Raw genomic sequence first — 22,233 nt, forward strand, 5'->3', positions numbered from 1 at the left:
GGGAAAAACAAACTGCGGCTGTGTTGTTGATCATCAAAAGCCTCTAAATCTGCCATTACCGCATCATTTAAAAAAAATTCTTGCAGCTGCACGTTCATTGTAGACTTGCACACAGCTGCCACTATATAACAAATTTTTCACCTCTGTGTGGTTTTAGGGGCACTTTAAAAGGTGGCTAACCCCTTCAGCTAACAAACCATTGCACTCTTCTAACAGTGCAAACATTAGGCACTTTCTTCAATCACTTTGGCACATGCATGCAGTCTCGTCTTTGTGTGCCCTGTATGCAGCCTCCACCCTAACAAGCAGCAATAGATCTTTCTTAAGCCCACAAAACCACTCACCACATTGAGGCTAGAGCAGGAGTCGTCACTGATCAGGGCAGCATCGTTGACAGTGCCACCTATCCCATCACCCACCAGGCCAAGGAGGGCAGAGTCTGAACGGCTCGAGGACAGAGTCTTCTTTCCCGTCTGTGATGTTGACCCAGGGCTGTGTTGGGGTGTGGAGTTCGGAGTCGCATTCTGCAAGCAATAAAGTGATCCCCGAATGGGTTGAGCAAAACCAGTTACCTTGGGCAACCAGAAACAGTAAGCAACTCACCGTTTTGTTTCCTTTCTTCTTGGAACGATTGAGCACTGACTGAGGTAGGTACTTCACAAGCTCTCTCCTGCAGGAAGACAAAAGTGTTAGGGGGGGATGCTAATGAGATGTGCTAAATCTATTTAGACTGAGAAAGTACTGATAGGTGTTTAAAACTGCCATTTTCAAGACGTTCAAAATGGCAGTTGCCCCTTAAAGGCTTCGAAGGATCAGTATGAACTCTGAAAAAATTTGACTTGCATTATGGTCCCTCCATGGGAGGCTCATTCACAATCTGAACAGGACTACTGTGTGGGGGCCAGGAAACCTGGGCTTTATAAATTTTTAATCTTGGTTGATACTGTCCTGCTTCATAAATTTATTATACATGCCAACACACAAAGCATTGCAGTAAAACCTTGTTAATTCAGATTTCAGGAAACCGGAAACAATGTATAAAAGACAGTAAACAAGTGCTTACTAAGTCAATATACATTTATTTACTTGGGAGATCCGGAACCCATTTACATTTTGCAGAATATCAGGGTTAAGCTGCAATCCTAGTCATCCCATGGCCGAAATGTGCTTGCAGCAGCAAGGGTCGCAACTTCCTTCGCAGTACGGCAGACATGTACATGGTTTTCACTACCATGCACATCCCGATTATTTCCTCACAAGCAATTCGGCAACAGACCATCCACCGCAGTGTAGTCCGTGGGTTTGATGTATGCGTGCGAGCCGCAATAGAATTGCTTTTCATCCTCAATAGTTTCTCCCATGTTTGCGACATTGTGCCTGCCTTGCACGGAATCAAAACGAAACAACCACTACTCGCTGCAACCGCTGTAGAATTCATGGTCGCTACTGGTGTGATCATTGACGATGACCACAAGGTTATCAAGGTTTACAGCCCAGCTTTACTTTTCCCGCCCGGTTTCTTCTGATGGCTATGCGGACTCTGCCACTTCATTTCAGATAGACACTACTACCGCTCTTCGTGATACAATTAAACAATTTCAGGTCAAATATACCAGAATTAATGTCTTGCCATTACAGTAGAACTTTTCTCATACATTTTTCACAGGACCATGAGAAAAACACGCACATTACCCAGGAAACATATTACACGAACATGCTGTTAAAATCATGCAGACATGCTCCAGTGGGGTGAAACTGACAGCAACGCCGAAGCGCTTCGTGCCAAGCCTTAGTTCTTGCGTTTAAACGCCGCGCGCACACCGCGTCGGCGGCTAGCACGCGTGCCTCCGTAAGTGCGTAGTCGCTATCTCTAATCGCGTCGATAACCACCGCAGTTTCGTCCGCCGCGGTTGCGGCAAATAGTAGTTTCGTTTTCACTCGTGCGCGCGTCGGCTGCGTGCCTTCACAACTGCACAGTCGCCTCCCATGGCAGCGTCGATAGCGACCGGCCGCTAGTTTCGTCTGCACTTCTTGCAGCGAACGGTAGTTTCCGTTTTGACTTTGTGCATGCGTCAGCCGCCTACTTCTTGAACCATAAGTCGCCGTCCATGATCGTCGATAGCGGCCGGTGGCCTTTCGTTCGCAGCGGTTTGCGGCAAGCAGTAGTTTCGCTTTGATTCAGTGCAAAGCTGTCGAAGATAAAAAGCACCAGCTACATCGCGATGGACGGACAATTTGTTGCGAGCATTAAGGCTGAGTGGCGAAAAAAATAATCGAGATGTGCGCCCGTTGGTGTGCAAAGCGCGTCTCAGATGAAAACGCGCGCCGCGAAGGATGTCGCGAGGCCTTCGCCGCTGCTAGCGCTAATCAGTCATGAGATGAAGAGAATTTCAGCTTCCGCACTGGTCTTGTGCTAAACAGAAACAAGATTTGACGATTCATTGAGTAGATAGAAGCGTGATGACGTAGTGAAGTATTTGTTTATTGTTTTCTTGATACCCTCGATAACTCGACATTCGGTTAATTCGGGGGGGGGGGGCTTCCTTGGCACTTTATGGAGCTTAGCAGGGTTCCGTGGGATGACTGTACTTGAGAACCCCTGGACTAGGCGATATTCGCTCGCTATCGGGTCGCGGTGAGTCGGGCTTTCTTGATTTGTGACTGTTCCATGTGACTGTTCTATGCATAGTAATTCGGCTAGCGTGTATTAGTGTACAAAAGGTACAATAAATGCCCTTTTGTTTGTTTGCACTACTGTGTTGTCGTTCCTCTGTCCCAAGAGTGCGTGTGAGACCCCACATCGTGTGAGACGCCACACTGCTCACTCAAACCGCGAGTAGCAGCGACACAAACAAGCGCCACGCACAAATAAACACACGCTAGTCCGCCGATTCCCGCAGTCCACACCCCGAGGTGGCGCCTGGTGTCAAGAGTATTGGAGCGCGCCCGCAGCCTGCGTGCGAGGCTAAAATAATCTGGTCTACAGTAATGCATACGGGTGCTGGAACCTAGAGGGAGGGTCCGAATGATCAGATTTTCCCAATTAACAAGATATAGCTGTATATGGATGCAGGCACCTTGTCCACAAACAGAAGACGCAAAAAGACCTACCGCCTGACATATTTGATGTCCACTTCCATGTCCTGCTTGAAAATGTTGATTGCAGTTGCTTGCCTCTTTACTGCAAGAGCAACATACACGACAAACCAAGTGGGTCAAGATAACCAAGGAATTGGCAACACTTTTCTTTCAAAATTAACACCTTTATGCGCAAATCTATTGAAGTGCATTGTGCTTACTTCCATCATTTTTTTGCACAGCGTGAAAAGAGCGCTGAATGTTGCGTAAACAGGAGCGCCAGGTATGCATGGCTGTGTAGTTTAATGTGCTGGGTTCATTCTCAGTAACATTCCTAACTGGGGCAGTAATATCGAGCGATCACTTTTGAGAGATTTCGAGTGTCTAGGCAGCAGATGCACCATAGCAAACCATCAACTGTGTTTATGCCAATGTGTGAAGTCGGCGAGCTTCGCACAGCACCAGAAACACTGTTGGCTGTGTGCAATTATGCAGCCTGCAGCTAGTCCCGCTATATCTCACAAAAATGATCGTATCCCTGACGGCTGTCATTAAAAAATACTGCTTCTGAGGTGGCATTTGCCACTGGATAGTTTAACACAACGTTTGGATACATTATCACCTGGTTTGTCTTGAACTGAGCATAAGTATGCATCACCCGGGGCAATTACAAACAAAATAGCATCCCTTCTGTGTAATAGAATGTTGGCACTGTCCGTCACTGCTACGGCAAAACTAGAACTTGCCCAATTTTGCTGTTTTTGGTGCTCAGTTCCTGCCAATCGTACGAGTGGTCCGACATAACATGAACATAGCATATCACATAACAAGTTATCACTTATAGTCACCGAAATATCTCTCTATAACCCATGCACAGTTGAAATGCACCACATAACAGTAACACCATTGTTTACCTAGGCCTTTTACGCCTTTGTCACTACGAAATTTTTGCCCCCTTATATAGGACACTTCAAACATCCTTACCATCTATCAGACTTTTGTATTTATATTATAAATCACTGAATGTACCCATAGACTTGGCGCTCTTTGGCGAAAGATGCCCTTGCGCCATTAAAACCCATCAATCACCATGAGTGGTCTGACATTGCCGCAGATAATGCATGTTTCATACGTATTGCGCATGAAACAGGAGCGTAGAGAACACAAGCATGGGACTGCATGCATTGGCAAATGCCACCTCTTGTGACATTCGAGCACAAACAAGCCACCAGTTCAGCTAGCGAGTGATGCAACCTGGGACTCCTGTCCACACAAGATTCAGCACACTGCTGTAAAGGCCACAGCACTTTTGGTGCAGGAGTGTTCCAGCTTTTCTGTGTCAGTGCTAGACTAGAGTTGCACTTCAATCTTGCCACCCTTAATGGCAGTTCGCCATAACTCCAACGTCCAGCAACCAATGCACCCTAGTGATCAGCAGTGCCCTCTACACATTTGCGACTACATAGGCAACAGCAATAGGTTGAGCACATAATTCAGAAAGAATGAAGCATACATGAGGTACAGTCCAGCCGTAAGATGCTTGGATGAGTGAGAATTGTTCGTGGCATGGACAGGACTGAAGGCTATTTCAGCTGGGACTAGAGAAAATTTGCACCGCCCCAAATAATGCACCATAAGTTACAGCATCACCGAGATTCTACAGCAGGCAGAGAAGGGGCAGGCCCACGTACCAGTGTCGACGAATGACCGTGTGTCGTAAGTGAGATCAATGTTGACGTGCTCAGTCTTGTTGAACTGCAGGCCGATGAACCACATAGACTGGAGCTTATCCCTGTAGTCAAGCACACACAATAAAAATCAAGCTCTGGTCACCAGAAATACAAGGAGAAACACTTAAAAGGCTACACTTCTCCAGTACAATGTAACCCATCAAGGCCCATATTATGTAACAATTCTTTTTACTTTCCACCTTTTTGGCCTTCCTCACTGATCCGCACCCAGTCCTCCATCATCAATATGGGCCCTCAGTGGGATAGGTGGCAAGTTGACCAAAAAGAATCCTTACATATCCCGGCTTCAAATGAGGTTCATTTTATTCTCATTCCTAAATTCCATTCCTGGTAGTTTGGTAGTTCCTCGCGTGATAGTTAAAAATACAGGAGGCTGTACATTATTGAAGCTACAATTACATAACACACCAGAAGTGCTTCAGCCGTACGTGCAAATTAGGCACAACACAGCACCGTAGAAGAGCCAGGAAAAGAGGCGCCTCACCCCTCTGGCTCGCAGGGCGGGAATGATTCCGGGTTGACATGTGCGAGGGCGATGTATGGGTGACGTTCCAGGTTGGAGATGAGAATGCGTATCTTCGACTCGACCAGGCCATACCACTCCAGGTGGTGCTCCTTGGACTGGGTGCTGGCCATCAGCACGATGAAGTGCTTGTACTTGCCGAAGAAGTTGGGCGGTTCGAACAGTTTCATCCAGTCGCTGCGGCGGAGCATGATTTCGTCCGTGATAGCCAGCCCTGTGTTGCAAACAGGAATACGCATTTCCGCATTGCATGACATTTCAGATTTTTGCCATACAACAGCCAAACAGTGCACCATATTAAGTTCCTGTTCTACTACAGCCAAACCCACTTATAACGATACCGGTTTTAACAATGAGAAGCTGCTGCACAGTCAACTTTTGTATGTTTTCTATGGTGAAATAACCCGCTTATTACAATGCCCCCATGCCGCATTATCGGTTCTAACGATGAAGTCTGGCTACTGGGTGTCCGTGCCGAAAGGGAATCGAATGCAAACTCCTTGCAAAAAAAAAAAAAGTTGAGCCGTTGCACGCCGCCGCACGCTGTTTTCCATCCTTCTCCGCACTTCTGTCCCGTTGCCCCTCCGAACACGAATGGGCTGTGCCCATAGCTCTGTGCTGCGCCACCCTCCGAAACACGAATAGACTGTGCCAACTGCCCTGGGCTGGCAGAGTGCCGCAAACGTGCGACGCAAACCGCATAAACCGAAACGCAGCGACGGCATTTGCATCGCCATAGTCATCAGTCAAAACCGCACTGGAATGAAAGCAACGCCAGAACGCTAAAGGCTTTATAGGGCTTTATTCTTGCGTTTACCGCTGTGCATAGCACCGCGTTGGCCGCGTGCCTCCATGACTGCGTAGTTACCATCTATGATCACGTCGATAGCGGCTGCGATTTCGTCTGCAGCGGTTGCGGCAAACAGTAATTTCGTTTTGACTCGGTAGGCCCGTCAACCGCGTGCCTTCATAACTGAGCAGTCGCTATCCACGATCGCGTCGATAGCGACCGCGGATTCGTCCACAGTTGCAGCAAATGGTAGTTTCATTTTGACTCAGTGCGTGTGTTGGCCGCGCGCCTTCAATAGGTTGTGGTAAACAATAGTTTAGTTTTTACTCAATGCATAGCTGTCGAGGATGAAGAGCACCGTCCACATCGCGATGGGTGGCAACCTAGCGACGCAGGCGAAAAGATAATCGGGATGTGCACGCGGTAGTGAAAAGAGTGCCTCGGATAAAGACACGCCGCCGGCGCCGCTGCGAGCGCTAACAGTCACGAGATGAGAATTGCAGCTTCCGCACTGCTTTTGTGCAAAATAGAAACAGGATTCTGCCAATTCATTCAGTAAACAAAGGTGTGTTGACGTAGAAAGGATTTGTTTATTGTTTTCTTGATACCCTCGATAATTCGACAATTGGTTCATTCAAACGGACATTTTTTCGTTCCTGTGAAATCCGAATTAACAAGGTTTTACTATAGCAGTGCCATTCTTGAACGCCGACAGCCGTGACTTGTTACACGCGATCCAAGCGCGCAGGAAGCAGAGTTAAACAGTTAAACGAGTCAACACAATCAGCAGCCAAATGGAGGAAGCTGGGGGAGAGGGGCACTGGCCTCCCTGCCATTGTAGTTTTCTCATAACAGCTCTGCCATTCCCTTATTTGGTTTTTTTTTTCATGCAACCCGGATATAACAATTATTGGTTATAACAATGGAATTTTCGTGGCACTTGAATATTGTTTTAAGTGGTTTCAACTATAATGCCAAGAAATTTAAAATACCGGAAGTCGCAGTGATAGCTGTATCGTTACATCATCACAGAGCGTTTACATTGTGTCAACGACACAGACATGCGAGAGATACGCGGTGCTTTCCTGAACTGCGTGCGCATGTGTGATTGGCAAGACAATGTGGGGACTGAGCCTAGGTACTTTGGAGGAAAACATGCCACATGCCTAGGCCCGTTTCTCTCCCCCCCCCCCCCCCCCCCGAGCTGCAAAATGCTACCGCTTATAAATTTGTGGGAATACAGAGAAATCTCGTTACTAAGACCATTCCGTTAAAGAACTTCCCAGAAATCCCCTGCAGACTTCTTATAGTTTGAATGTAAAAATATTTCAGTACTGTGAACTTCAGAGTATGTAACTTTTCAGAATAATGATCATTATTCAGTTTCTGTGTCATGTTTATGCCTCAGTACTACGAACTAATATTCCTAAAATCTGGGGATTTGTAGATTTGCGTGTATCCTTCACTGCAGCTGAAACGGTACGCTAGCAGACAACAAGGCACAGAAAGCAGACACTGATGCATGAAACCTGAGATGGTGCCTGAGAGAGAGAAACAAAAATTTAAAAAAATGCGAGTGAGAAATCCCCCCCCCCCACCCCCCCCTTTTAACAGAAGCTGGGTGCTAGTTCTTGCATAGTGTGCATTGCCATTGGCTACCGACGAACGAAGAAAAGTGTGTCCTCCTCCGTGGTACCTAGGTGGTGCAGCTCTCGCATGTCTGCCCCCCTTGACAAAAAGGAAATACAACAATGCACAGACAAAAACGGAATGTAGCAGATTGGCGTAATTGTAGCAGCGTTTCCACCACTGAAATTTTGGTGTTTGTGAAATCACACGTTTCCTGCACGAGGATGTTAAAAATTTTTTTCCAAGTGGCCCACAAGGCCTGTCATGTGACCGCATGTTGACTAGTGGAAACGGTTGTTTCTGTTAGTAAACAGAGGGTTAAAGGCTGGCAGCACTTGCTGCTGATAGAAATGTGAAGACAAGTTTGTTTACTATGCTTTGTATCCGACTACACAGACATTATCCTGCACTTATCATATAGAATTAATGGGCCGCACGTCTTTGCCACAATTTTGACGAGGTGCGGCCCTTACACGGGACCAACCTTTTTGGTCAAAATGATAACGGCGCAGCGGGCAACTTGTGCACACCCTGGATGCCCGGATGTGCCATTGCATCAGAGGTCACCGCACAGCTCTTGCCATCCATTAGCGGCAAGTGGAAGTATGCAGTGCGAAAAATTTTGCCGATGTGCGTGCGCAGCATCAGGACACCGAACGCGATTGCTTCTCTGTTGGAATTTTTTTCTCCAAATTTTGGACTGCCAAGTTGGGGGTGCAGCCCTCACACGTTTCCACACGGTATTTTTTAACTGGTAATAGCGTAAAACAGGTAGGTAATGAAGGATGCCCTATTCTTGTCTTTGAAATGAATTTTGAAATAATGTAACTCGTGGTGCCAAAAGGGACATGGCGCTGCCTGACAAAAACAAGTACCTAAAAAAAAATAAAAAATTATGGGGTTTTATGTGCCAAAACCTTGATCTGATTATGAGGCACGCCGTAGTGGGGGACTCCTGAAGTTTTGGACCACCTCGGGTTCTTTTAACGTGCACCTAAAAAGTACACGGGTGTTTTCGCATTTTGCCCCCATCAAAATGCGGCCGCCGTGGCCGGGATACAATCCCGCGACCTCGTGCTCAGCAGCCCCAACGCCATAGCCACTGAGCAACCACGGCGGGTGAAGACAAGTACCTTGGTCAGGACGTTGACTCCAGCAACATTTCTTGTTCGACCGTTCTTTTTATTTCGTAAGATGAAGAATTGAAAATATCGCGTCACTACACGTTCTTTTCAGCAATTTGAGTTCAACACCCCAGCCCCCATTTGTGGGGAGGCACCACCGTCGTAGCTTGCAGACCTACCTTGCTTGAACTCCTGCCGCATGATGGTCAGGGTGGAGACGGACACGTTGAAAGTGGAGTTCTGCTGCGGGTAGGCAGGCGTGATGATGGGCATCAGGTGGAAGCGGTCGGCCACATTCACCCGCGGGTCCCACACGGGGAAGCCCAGCCGGCTCTCCTCGGGCTGCTTGAGCAGCACGGGCTTGGGCCAGGGCCACTGGGAGAAGACCAGGAAGAACTTGTGCACAAGGGTGGCCGCGGCCGCATTCGGGTACAGCTGGCAGGTGCGCGCCACCAGCATGGCCCATGACACGCCGCCCAGGTAGCCCAGCACGTTCGAGTACACGCCGTGACGCTTGGCCCACAGCTTGATGGCGCGCAGCGACAGCCGAAAGGTCTCCCGGTTCGGCACCAGGTGCAAGATCTCGTCCGTCACCCGGCAGCCTGCGCGCAGGAAAAGGACGACATCCGGGCTTGGCAACAGTGCACAAGAGCTGGACCGACTATTCACGAGGTTGTAGCCTCCCAAAGCAACACAGAGGCTATGAAGTTCAGTGCCCATTCTTATCCACACTGAACCGGCACAACCCCTGCACTGAATGACGCCCATGCCGAAAAAGTCGGCAGGATGGACCTCGCGCGTAGTTACGTCGATCTTGCTATTCAATTTATGCACGAAACTGAAAGCAGTGGAAGTTTTGCCCCAGTGTGTGCTAAAGTCGAATCCCGCTACAACGAAATTTCCTCCACAACGAAGATTTTCCGATTCCCCGTCAGCTGCCCATAGAAAGTACCGTATTCGAATCTAGGCCGATAGTTTTTTTTCCCCCCAATAATCATACACGAAACTCTAGGGTCGGCTTAGATTCGAGGATTTTTAAAAATGCGCCAGTTTTAACTGAAATTGAAATATGGTGCATAGTTAGTGCCATCTCGAAAAGTCGGTATCGCAGCCGCTACTAGCCGCGCCAGTAGCCAACTGAAGTACACGAGGAACGTCGCCATTTTGACCTGCGTCGTATCGGTAGTATGGTGTAGCATCGGCGCAGTGTGGCGTTATCGTCATGGCACCAAACAGGCGATGCCACTATAGTGCCCGCTTTCTAACGAATCCTGTATTTACTCGAATCTAACGCACACTTTTAACACGGACCCTAAATCTGCGTCAGCATTTCTAAATGGCCGCCTCGCACGCGCGTCGAGCCTAGCTACTCTAGCCTAGCTACCGTAGCATGCCATAGCTTCCTCTGTGTGCTGCAGTACATGTACTTAGGCAATAGTCTACCGTCTGTCTTCACGTTCTTTGCGTCTGCTCTATCAGCATGAAGTGCCGAGTTCATCATGATGCCGCATTTAAAAGGAAAGTGGTCATGTGTGCGGAGATGAACTGGAAATCAGGCCGCATCACGGGCGTTCGGAGAATCCGAAAGTTGCGAGCGGGACTGGTGCATACAGGAGAGGATATTTGCCAGCAAAGCAATGCTGAACGGTTTCAGTGGACCGAAGCAGGACGTAATCTGTGACGATCCACTGAAACCGTTCAGCATTGCTTTGCTGGCAAATACCTATCTGCACCGGCGAGCTGATTGGCGGTGTGAAGAGAAATGGCACACCAACATGGTGCGAGCCATCCACTCATCTCGGAAGCCATGCCCGCTCTTCCTTAGCTGACAGAACGCTCTAGGGGAAGGCACTTTTTCTTTTTTCGGTCAGCACTATCGTCATAATCTCTTCATGCAAGATCCACTTTTTTTCTCATTAAAAAAAAAAAAAAAAACTTTTCTGTTGCTATTTTGCATATGGTGTGTCCACAGAGCAGGTGTGTGTCTGAGACGTAGCATCTTTGTGCGGCTTCTCATTTGCGTGATCGGCACCGCCTCCTGTGCCTCGAAGCTCGTTTCTTCAATCTCCATGGTGATCTCCGTAGCAATGCTCTGCTTTTTATGCCGCTCTAAGCCTAATAAATTGCATTTCTTGTGGTGAACAATTTTTTCGGACTGTTCGATTTTCGGTACCCACGAAGTCTGGAAAATCGGTCGGCGACTGTATCTGACGTAGTGCCAGAGCTTTATGGCCATTGGGAATTGGCTTACATGTTATCGGAGTAGAATGACCAGAAGCCAGTTGACAAAACAGTGTCATCTACAGGGACTACTCAGACTGCGACGCCCGCTGCATATAAGACTGGGCAGCAACATGGTACCAGTCTCAGAGAACACGATGGGCATCATGAAGACAACGTATTGACACATGTGCAAAGAGCTCAATTGGTCGATCGATGCTTGACGAGGGCATATATAAAATAAAGTCGCAGTTTTGTTCTAAAGGCGAAGCATCGATTGCGATAGCAAATTAGTGGAAAACTATACAAAGTAATGATAGTATTATTGTTCGCATAAATTTGTTAACATACACACACTAGCTAAATTATTAAGCATATGTCATGTGTGCACAAGCAAACTGAACGCATCTCACTCGATGACTGCAGAAACAGGGCTGTCGAAATGCTGGAGTGAGCCAGCACAGCAGAAGCAGCGAGCGAATTGAGCTTCGTGCCGGTGCTCGTATCAATGCGACCTTAGCCACGAAAACACAGGCAGGGTGGACTCTACTTCAACCCCCCCACCTCCCGAATTTTTCTTACTGGTGCTTTCAAGATACAGCCACATGGGGCGGGTGCTCGTGGGCTGTACTGGCTCGTAGTTCGAATTTGGGCTGTACTAGGCTAGGAAAATATTCTTGACGCCTGAAAGGAGCAATCTTTGCAGGCCCGACCAGATGCCCCGCCGATATCCTTTGGTGTCGCGGCAAGCTGGTGCGACAACTTCAAAGGCGAAGTTCACCACCCGTCTTGATTTTTGCGGTTTTTCTAGCTCGCCAAGCCTCTTGTTTTCTACAGGCAGATTCAAGTAATCTACGAAATCCAAGCCCTTGCTCAAAAACGCCACAGATCGACCAACCGACTTTGGGTATGCGTGTGCACCCACCGTTCAGGCTGCGCACACACTTCTGGTCCAAGTTCTTGAGGATGTTGACGTCCCGCAGATCCTGGTCTTCCGGAATGTCCTTCAGGGCCAGCCGAGCGAACAGCATGTCAAGCTGCAAGAGCACGTGGAAGTGAAGCGCGAGAATGTTACCTCCGCTCAGAGTATAGACTTTGCTCCTGATATGCATACGGCGATAGCTGCCTTAACACTTGGCATGCGAGCAAGAAATATGCCCTGCACTTTTGCCATTGTTGCCCCTAGGAGTATTGCTTGCGTTCATGAAGTGTGTTCCCTCACCAACGACGAAAAATGCAAATTGTTTAATTTCATCTTTGAATATACACGTTCATTAGGCAGAAACCAAAGCCAACTATACTCCCTTGTACAGCCACAGGGCTTGTAATAACAGAAAATGGGTTCACACCAGAGTGGTGGAAGAGTCCATCGAATTGCGCTAGTCGCAAATACTTCCAGGCATGAGAAAACAGCAAACAAATGAAACATTCTAGGTACTGTTACCCGGCTGCATGAACCCTGCCCGTTTTTCTTATCGGTGCTTTTTAACACAAGCCTTACCGACTGGTGTCCTTTTTGAAGCTCGTGCTGCACTTGTATACTTACGATGACAATACACACAGTCAGTGCAACAAGTTTACCATCCCTAATAGAAACCCTATTGGTTGGTTTCAAGTAGAAAGAGTGTTGTTAAAAAGTGATATGCATTTCAAGCAGTCCAATTTTCAGAGAAGTGTTTTCTTGAAGCAAGTGCCCCTCTTTTGGCCTTTCACTATCAAATAACTTCCAACAGCAGGCTTTGAGACGGACTAGTGAAAGTTTTCTATGAATGGAATTTTTCGAAAAACTTGACGCAACATTCATAAAACCGTAAATCAAGTCCACATTCATGAAGTTTAAGAAAAAATTGGGCAAGTATGCTTTTGTCTAAAGCATTTTTGACAACTATTGCTGAATTCAATACTAAACCAGTGAAAGTGAAATGATGCCTGCAGTGTTGAGGACATCAAACTGGAAAAAAATTTCAACAATCTATGACTACAATTTCGTTACACTAGCAACCCTGATAACTTCAGATGCGTGAAAAAATATTGCGACAATCCATCACTACAATTTTATTACACTTCTGCTTTGAGACATCTAAGCATGCCAATCAACACATACATTGGGAAGAGTGCAAGCACTCCCATGTGTCCACTGGAACTCGGCCATTCACTAATGGCGTTTACATTTAGTGCCATTAAATTTACCCATGAAACAAGTACAACAGAGGAGCACATTACCTCAATTCCATCAAACGTCATTTTGATGACAGGTACAAAAGCTTCTTCGACGGCCTGCAAGAGATCACAAACGTAAGTCATGCATACAATTGAAAAAACATACAGCGTAACTGTACAAAATAAGCTGCTCGAGGCCATTATTTCTGGAGAACTTTCAACACCGCATACAGCAATCATTCACAAGTAGAATGGTGCCAATAATTATTGTATAATGCTATTTTGAAATTAAAAAGTAGCAGTTTCGTCCAAAAGGAATAGCATCGATTGCGATAGCAAATTAGCAGAGCCAAACAAAGTAAGGATAGTACTTTCATTGGCTGTATCAACTTGTTATCATTTGCTTGCTAACTAAATTAACAAGCATGGTGTCAGCACGTGCAGCAAACACGAACACATCACACTCGATGACCGCGGACACTCGCTATCAAAACGCTGGCGTGAGGAAACGCGGCAGCAGTGAGCGAAGTGACCGTGTTGTCTTATCGCTTCAACGAAAACTGAGCACTGAGAACACAGAGCACGCACAAAGGTACGAGCCACCGACGCACCTAGACTACGCCACCGGCACAGATGGCTCTCAAGATATGACCGCGCGCACCCGACACATACGCAGTTGCAGCCTAAGTAGAATGCCGGCTGCAACTTTCGCTTTCGCAACGCTTTCACTCACACATACAGCGTAGAGTGCGTGGCAAGGGTTTTATCGCCCTCGGACTTTCTACGCAACCTCATGGCGAAGGTAGAAATGCACCTGGAGCGTCCATATAATTGCTATCGCAATACAATTCTGGCACTTGACAGGCCAAAACCACGATCTGATTATGAGGCGCGCCATAGTCTTTTACCACCTGGGGCTCTTTAATGCACACATAACGCACGGTAAACAAGAGCTTTTGCATTCCGCCTCTATCAGAATGTGGCTGTCATGGCTGCGATTGAAATTGCAATGTCCCACTCAGCAGTGCAGCACTATAGCCCCCGAGTGCATTGTTATTTTTAGCATCACCATTCCAATAATTTGATGCACTTCACTTCTTGGCGTTATGCCGTGTACTCATGCGCTCGCTGTTCATGTGGTTTACGTGCAAGGACCACGTAGCCCCGACTCCACAATGCATTATGGTGGAACACACATTTGCGGCCAAAAGAAACAACAGTAAAGAGAAAGAAAGGATGGAAGCGGAGGCTCACCCTGAGGTCCTTGACCTCCTCCTGCTGCCTGAGAAGCTCCACGAAGGAGGTGAAGAAGTCGCTACGCTCGATGTGCCGTGGTGCCACACACAGGGTATCGATATCGGCCCCTGCCAACAAGCACAACCATCCCAATGTCAAAGATAACGCAGCGAGAATAAGGCTAACAGTAACACAAAACACGCATGAACGGTATTAATAAATTGACACAAACAAGTTGGGCTTGACCAGCGTTGATCAAATGCCAGCTTTCGCAACTCGCATCATTCTAGACGAGCACTACTGAAACTGAACCATAAAGCAATGGACCCTTTTCATAATTGTAGAACTAGCTTTCCTGTGAGGCAGTTTGCCAAGCTAATGGCAGCATAGTCATTTTTTGCAAACAGCATGTGCAAGTGCAGTATGCTTCTATTCGACCTGGAAAATGTAGACGTGGCTCTCCCAAAGAAACCACTTGTAAGAGACAAGCTCCACCCGGCATGTGCAACTAGCACACTACATCTTCCATTGGAATGATGACCGGTGCCACCATTAGTTTGGAAATCCAAAGCCAAATTTTAAAAGTCAATGCCCGGAAGAAAAATATAGGAGAGAGCATTACGTCACGCAGCCAGCCTTAGCAAGCAAATGCTCCGTGTAGCCAGCAGTGGTAGCCCAACACGTGACCTGTTGCATTGATATCACGGAGAATCGAGATTTGCCGAGACGTTTGGTTAGCGGTAGTTTTTATTTGGTGCACGCTGCTCCCATGAACGAAGGAAAAAGATATTTTTCCTTGGTTTTGTTTTTATTTATTTGAAGAGATTCAAATGGTTTCAAATGGCTATTGGAAAAATAAATTAACCGGGAGTACTGAAACCTACCGTGCACTGTGACGTGTCCGTGCTATGACGTGCCACCACACACTACTTCAATCGCGTTGCGGTATGCTCCCTATCTTTTTCCTTCGTCCATGCTGGAAGCAGCTCAAGAGATGAGCCATTACTAGACATGCCAACTTTGAAATTAGTCAAAGCCTAAAAATACGAAAAAGTCATGAAAAATACAAAAATTTTGATCAGTCATGAGATGATGAGAATTGCAGCTTCTGCACTGTTTTTGAGCAAAATAGAAACAGGATTTGCTCATTCATTCAGCAAATAGAAGTGTGTTGACGTAGTAACCATTTGTTTATTGTTTTCTCGATACCCGCAATAATTCAACATTCTGACATTTATTTCGGTCCCGTGAAATCTGAATTAACGAGGTTTTACCGTACCTAGTTATGAATATCAGAAAAGCCTTCCCTTATCATTCCATGTGGGAAGACTAGCCATACGCGACAAAATGTTGCCCCACTTGCACAGAACATATTGTGAAGCACCACTGTAGGTGCCGCAAACGTGCATCGAAGCAAATCTACACAAGGTGCAGTGATGCATAGAGGCTCGCTTGTTGACTGCTACTTCATTTGGGCCTGCCAAGCTTGACTCTCAGTGCGGTGAAGCGAATTTTGCTTTCGGTAGCATATCACCGTTGTCGCAAGTTAGCCTTTGAGTTTGTATGCTGCATCAAACAGACAGCTGTTCAACACCTAAGTCCATTACACGGTCATTGATTCCGGTAAGCATTGCCATTCGCGCATCAAAACATTGCAGCAGACGATACAAAGCCATGCCTCCAGGCATCATTGCACCCACGAAGGTTTGCTTTGCCAAGTGTGGCCGCACACTTGCATGCCCTGCAATATTGTGTGGGCAATAATACAAATGAGGGTTTTCCTCCTGCCTTCACAGCCACGATAAGTGCCAGCCGTAAGTGCAATTTATTGTTCTATGGTACACAATGATGCTACCAAAATCAGTAATCACTTGCACATTTCACAGATAAGCCTATTTGATTGTCAGCCTTTGCAAGTAGTAGACCGATACACCGCCTGCCAGCGATTGTAGGTGTCAACACGCGGGCAGATATGGGACTTTCTCAGTAAACTGATACAATATCAGCGTGGGATGCTTAGTGAAGACACTAAGGCAGACAACAGCCGATAAGGGCCCAAAAACAAAATGCAGACGCCTTTGCACTAACTCACTTAAGTTGTACAGTCAACCACCGAAAATTTCTCATTGGATAATAAAAATTGCACACGAGGCCTGCACAATGTGACAGCAACATTTCAATTCTCTCCTAGAACTTACCCTTCGTGTGGACTCCAAGCCGGTATGACCCAAATGTGTAGATCTTCCCTCCCACATTCTCTGCCACACTCGGCGGCATGTTCTGTACAAGATTAGAACACACGCATGAGAAGGCCATTTTTCAACTGTTCGTAATTACGCAAGATGCTGATTAAGTGCATCATATTCCACAACAGTGTGCACATACGACAAAGCACAAGGCGGCACTAGTATGCAAAACAAACCAAGTATCACACTGACGCAAACAGTCGCAGGACCAAATGAGGAAAACCATACTACACATGTGTAGGTATACCGTATTTAACCAATTCAAACGCGCCCCCGAATCTAACGCATACCAAATTTTGCACAGTAAAAGACCAGACCATAAAATGCGCCCGACTGTACCATGCTCAATTTATTAAATCAAAATGCAGCATGCCTCCCCCCTGTTCACGATCAAAAAATGAGACGTGCAGAATTTAGCTTCACAGAATTCCTTTTTTAACGACCTTTTATAATGAAAGCGGCACATCATCGCCATTTGCGCTTTGTTGGCCAAAAATACCGAGCACACAGCGGCGGTATTCTCTAGTCATCATTTTTAGCGATGCTACTATCACTTTCACAAGAGTTTACATGATTGCATCGAACTGGCCAAAATATGCGACCAACACCGTTCCCGGCACAGCCCCAGAAACGCTGGCGGCCGTACGCACTGATGCAGAGCCGAACGAAATTTCGAGGAAGTGATAGTATATGCAAAAGTGACTGACAGAGAATACCACTCTCGAATACAGTCGAGCACAAAAGGAACCCACAGCAGCTTACTAAATGCTCTTAACTTGGGCACGTCTAGTGTCAGCAGTTTCATCAGAGAATCGCATCAAGGCGTAGAGGTTAGGTATGCACCATTATACAGAGCCTACAGGTGAACCACGGCTGTTAATGAGCAGCATATCTTTACATGCACCTTTACATGGCTATTTAATCACTGAAGTCATGGGCTACATGTTCAGTCAACGTACTTATAATGCATGCACAAACTAGCTGCTCAGTGTCAACAAAGGCAGGAAGCTTGCCTACATCATCTATCACTATGTTAAATGGTTGTCGCATGTGTCACCAGAGTGTGCTGCCATTCTCAACACTGCCTTTCGCATATATCCTGGAATGTGTTCACTGTCAATGCACGTGGGGGTCATTTGCTATCACTGTCTAGCTGGACAAAACTCGAGTTGAAGTTGGAGCAAGAAAGACAAACAAATTTCAATAAAAAAGAAAAAGCATAGAAGGAACTTTCAAAAGATTGCGGCACCATGAACCTGAAGCTCACCTTTTTTACACTGACTTCATAGATCCACTTCTTCACAAGCTGGTTGATCTTCGACAGCACATCCATCCTAGGCACAAAAACCAAGGACCTTGGCATCACAGACAGCACTACTCGCCATAATGAGCACTTCAGGGTGGCGCAGCTCACCAATGCACACAAAATCCACTCGCCAGCACTTCCGACCCATCCACAAGCTTCCGAGTAATACAGCAGACAATGTGCATGGGGCTGCACTACCAAATCTCTTAAATGCATTAGCTTTTCAATTGCCAGACGGCATTTACCTAGCCTCCGCCACATTAAAAATAACCACCCGAGGCCGCCGTGGGAGCCTCCAAGCTGGTAGGAAAACAGTTTGAACTAGGATGACAAAAATACCTGAAACGCCAGTTTAGGTGCACACCCACAAAAGGCTGCGTCCACTACCCACACAGCTGTGTTCTTCAGCACAAGAGATGGTGGGTGGAGCTTGCGCATACGCAATTGCCACAACACAAAGCAGCGAAGCCAGAAAAGACGAGTCTTCTGGACGACTGTGCCTAGCGTCGACGTGGCCTTCAGAAGCCATCTCCACCGGGAAATAAACAAAGCTGCAGCTTTTTTTTTTTTTTTCCGATAACCGAAGGGAGAAGTATCCCCTCAAGCACGCAGACACACACACACACACACTTGAGCCCATGATGCACAATTTCACTGCCACGCGCGCAAGGGCACGAAACAGATGAGCACCTGTGTGCCAGCTCATCCTCCGACTCGAACAGGCCGAACTGGCGCAGGGTCTCCTCGAGCTCCTGGGTGCGCTGCAGGTCACTGGGCTTTGGCGGGGCAGTGCTGATGGCTGAGGTCATGCCCAGCGTCTTGTCTGCCATGCCGGTGGTTGAGCCCATTGGCTGCGGCTGCAGAGCTCCGCCGCCACTCAAGAGGTCCACACGAGCCCCCGGCACGGGGAAGCTGCGGAGAAGCATGCACCAACACGTCAGCAAGCTGCTTATTTGGTTTATCTACTGCCGGACGGGAAGTTCCCTTAAAGCACCGTGAGCTCTTACTGCATCTTCATTTAATCATCACATCACCGTAACCCAATAAAGCCGGGCAGTGATGCTCTGCCCAGAGGTGCTTCCTCTTACAAAAGTGATCGGGGCAGCGATCTTGCAGCAATTCCCTTCTCTGATGCCATTCTTTATCAAGTTTCAGCGGTGCCAGTGACGCTTCGCCTGCATTATAAAAGGGATCAGCCAGCTGTGGATGACAAGAGACATACTCGAGCAGAAAGCATCACTATATACTGGCCCGACTTGGCTGTTGACACTAGCCTTCCAAGGGTTGCTTCCTGATCTAGCATCCCTATAGGGCAGCATCCCTATAAAAATGCACCTCGACAGTGTACACAGTTGCCTATAAACTCCCTGCAAGCTGCTTTGCATTTTCGTAGAATTGGCATTCAGGCCATATAAGGCATATAAATGGCCTGGTGACTGAAGTCATTAACGTGTCTATTTTTCAGAAGTCAAATTAAGGTTTATGATAAACTGTTTGAGAAAGGGCTATAAGAGCTCTAAAGCCTGTTGCACATGTGATTTTGCTTGTGAATTTTCAGAACTCTGAATTCGCGCATTTGGCATGGATGGGGAATCGTCAGATGTCACTGTGGCCTGCCTGGTTATTTTTCATTTGAACAGAGCAACAAGCTTAAACACAAAAAATGTTTCAAGAAAACAGTTTTTAGTTTGTTTTACTTTGTTCACACCAAAGCGAACTAAATAAGCCAACAGCATGAATAATTCAGCCTTCCACTAGGTGTTCGGATAATGTGAAAATCACAGCCACCGCGCTCAGTACATGTGAAACGGCAACTCAAAGTCTGCATTTGCGGAATTTCGCAGCTAAAAAAACACTGGAAATTAGCAGCATGTGAAACGGACATTAGCATACAAACTGTCAATAGCATTCCAGAGTTCATAGGAAAGCATGTCATGTTTAAATGAATTTTCGTGGTTTGTTTGACCAGCTTTCCAACAAACTTCTGCAGAGATGAGAATCTGCTTCATAATGCTTCGTAAATTACATGCGCTCAGAAGAATGTCACAACAAACTAAATGTTAATGCAAAGCTGCCACACACTTGGCCACTGTAACCGATTACGTGGCAATACTGCTGAGAACAGTAGTCAAGTGGGACTCCTACTCAAGCTAGTCAATTCGCTAGAGATGAGAAAACCTCTGTTCAGCTAAGGCCTCTGCCTTGCAAGTTACCATGGCACAAGTGTAGGCACACTGCTTTACGATGCGTTTGCCTGCTGCTCGAATTTCGAGCACAGCAGACTCCATGTTTGAGATGTATTTCAAGATGCCTGATCTATGAGCAATACTTGGTACTCAATCAGCGCCGATAGCTTAGAAACAGTACATGGCCATGTTAGCCCTAGTCATTCAATTGAAAGCCACTAATGCCTACTGGTGCATACAATTTAAGATGCCCAGGAAAGGCCACTGACACGTCATGTATAGAACTTTCCAACCAGCACTCAAGACAAAAACGTTCCATCTCTTGTATCTGCACATCCCCTTACATGGTTTAGCACACACACCACTCACACAGGCAAAGTCTTCTACACACATCACTACAGAACCACCACTACGCTCGAAGAATCCTTACGCGTGAGCTGCACTAAAATGTGGCGTTCTCCACAATGTCGCTTTAAACTACGACGTAAAACAAATCCAAGCCTCGCCTGTTTCGCTGCAGGTACCCAACGATGAATACTTCTGTTTGGAAAAGTTCGTGCAACATATCACAGCCTAAACAGCGCGAAAAGACTACGACACCCGAGCACACAGGTCCAGCGCTCTACGGAAGCACGTGTTAATTATCAACACGTTCCTCGAACATGACAAACAGCACGAGCACACGCTTTTTATGCGCACAGCCCGCCGTGCGCACACTCGCATGTTCGCTTTTTTTTTTTTTTTATGGCTTTGGAGTAATAATAGCTACAAACGCGAACTACGCGATACCAGACGGCCGCGCGGGCTAGAAATAACGACTGTCAAAAGACCACGGGGCCCTCGGGCTAAAAAGCTAAGACAGTGCAATGAATGAACTCCCATGACACGAGACTGGCTCTTCGCTTCCGGTTCTTTTTTTCTCTCTTCCGCGATGATGTAGACTTTACTACAGAAACAAAAGCGAAAATGACTACCAGGGGTTAACCGCGGTCGTGGCAGGTTCTGGCTCCGCGGCAACGAACGACAGGTAAAGCGCAGAGGCGTCTATTTCGGCAGCGAACGACGCCCGTTTTGTTTAGGCTGCGTTTCGCGAGCAGCCCTGTCGACGTCCGATACTACGCACGGGCTGGCTGTAGTTTCGTGGGGGTAAAGTTGCCCTTCCGCGTCAATCATAGGCGCCGACGCAACGCAGTGTCGATAAAACGGACCGGGTTCGTCGGAAGCGGCGTTGCGCAAAAGGAGCTTTTCTCGGTAACTGCCTCCGGTACGGTGTCGCTGCGAATGACTGGGCACCCCGTCGTAGTTTCGCTTGAAACATGCGCGGCGCGAGACATTTCAAACACGCACACAAGCTGCAGGACCACGCTCGGCGCGAAGCGCTTCGACAGCGGCCTACGCAAAGTCGAGCGACCAGTCTCGCGAGCGGCAGAGTCGAAATGCGCCGGTACGCGAGGCCGCATTTCGTTTGAAAGAACGCTGCGTGCAGAGTTCGAAGCGCGATAGGCCTACCGGACGTTCTCCCAGTGAACCATTGTTCGCAGCGCTGTCTCGGCACGGGAAACGGTCGGCGTCGCTCCGAGGCTCGTCGACGAAGCGGCTGCCCCGTCTGCGGCGATTCGTGCAGTGCCGAACGGTGTCTGTGGTCGCGCGTTCCGGGGCACGTCCACCGAAGGTGTTTATTGTTCACGCGCGCTAGGCCTAACCGCCGTCGCCTCTCTCGGGGCTGGCTTGACGCAGAGTGGTGGTGGTGTGCGGCCGGCCAGCAGCGAGCGCGTCGCGCTTGTGCGCCACTCACCTCGACATCGTGGCTGATGCCCGGGGCGCAGACGCCGCGCTATCCCCTGCTGGTCCTCTTCTTTAGCCTCGAAAAGAACTTCATGGGTGAAAATACACGGCGCTAGACCGCGGGTATTGCGAAAAAACAATTTCGCGGACCGTCTGCTGTGAACTTGTGTCGTAATGTAGCGACTTCCAGTAGCGGAAG

General features: G+C 47.5%; 1 protein-coding gene across 3 annotated transcripts in view; it reads right to left on the reverse strand.

Moving 5' to 3' along the window:
- The window catches only part of LOC119458065 (poly(A) polymerase type 3), a 52,784-nt gene extending 30,554 nt beyond the window's left edge, over nt 1-22,230 (reverse strand). Inside the window, exons 1-13 of one of the 3 annotated variants that reach the window (XM_037719866.2) lie at nt 22,045-22,230; nt 18,754-18,975; nt 18,025-18,091; nt 16,710-16,791; nt 14,530-14,639; nt 13,339-13,392; nt 12,041-12,152; nt 9,075-9,497; nt 5,314-5,566; nt 4,770-4,870; nt 3,112-3,181; nt 604-670; nt 345-524 (exon numbers count right to left, since the gene is read on the reverse strand). In XM_037719866.2, the coding sequence (XP_037575794.1) occupies nt 345-524; nt 604-670; nt 3,112-3,181; nt 4,770-4,870; nt 5,314-5,566; nt 9,075-9,497; nt 12,041-12,152; nt 13,339-13,392; nt 14,530-14,639; nt 16,710-16,791; nt 18,025-18,091; nt 18,754-18,975; nt 22,045-22,052 (1,749 nt within the window). In that variant the 5' untranslated portion in view covers nt 22,053-22,230. The other 2 variants (XM_037719865.2, XM_037719867.2) reach the window with 2 other exon arrangements.
- Nucleotides 22,231-22,233: the final 3 nt, after the last annotated feature.

Source organism: Dermacentor silvarum, chromosome 7 (genome assembly GCF_013339745.2).
Source record: "Dermacentor silvarum isolate Dsil-2018 chromosome 7, BIME_Dsil_1.4, whole genome shotgun sequence".
In the NCBI taxonomy this organism is placed as follows: domain Eukaryota; kingdom Metazoa; phylum Arthropoda; class Arachnida; order Ixodida; family Ixodidae; genus Dermacentor; species Dermacentor silvarum.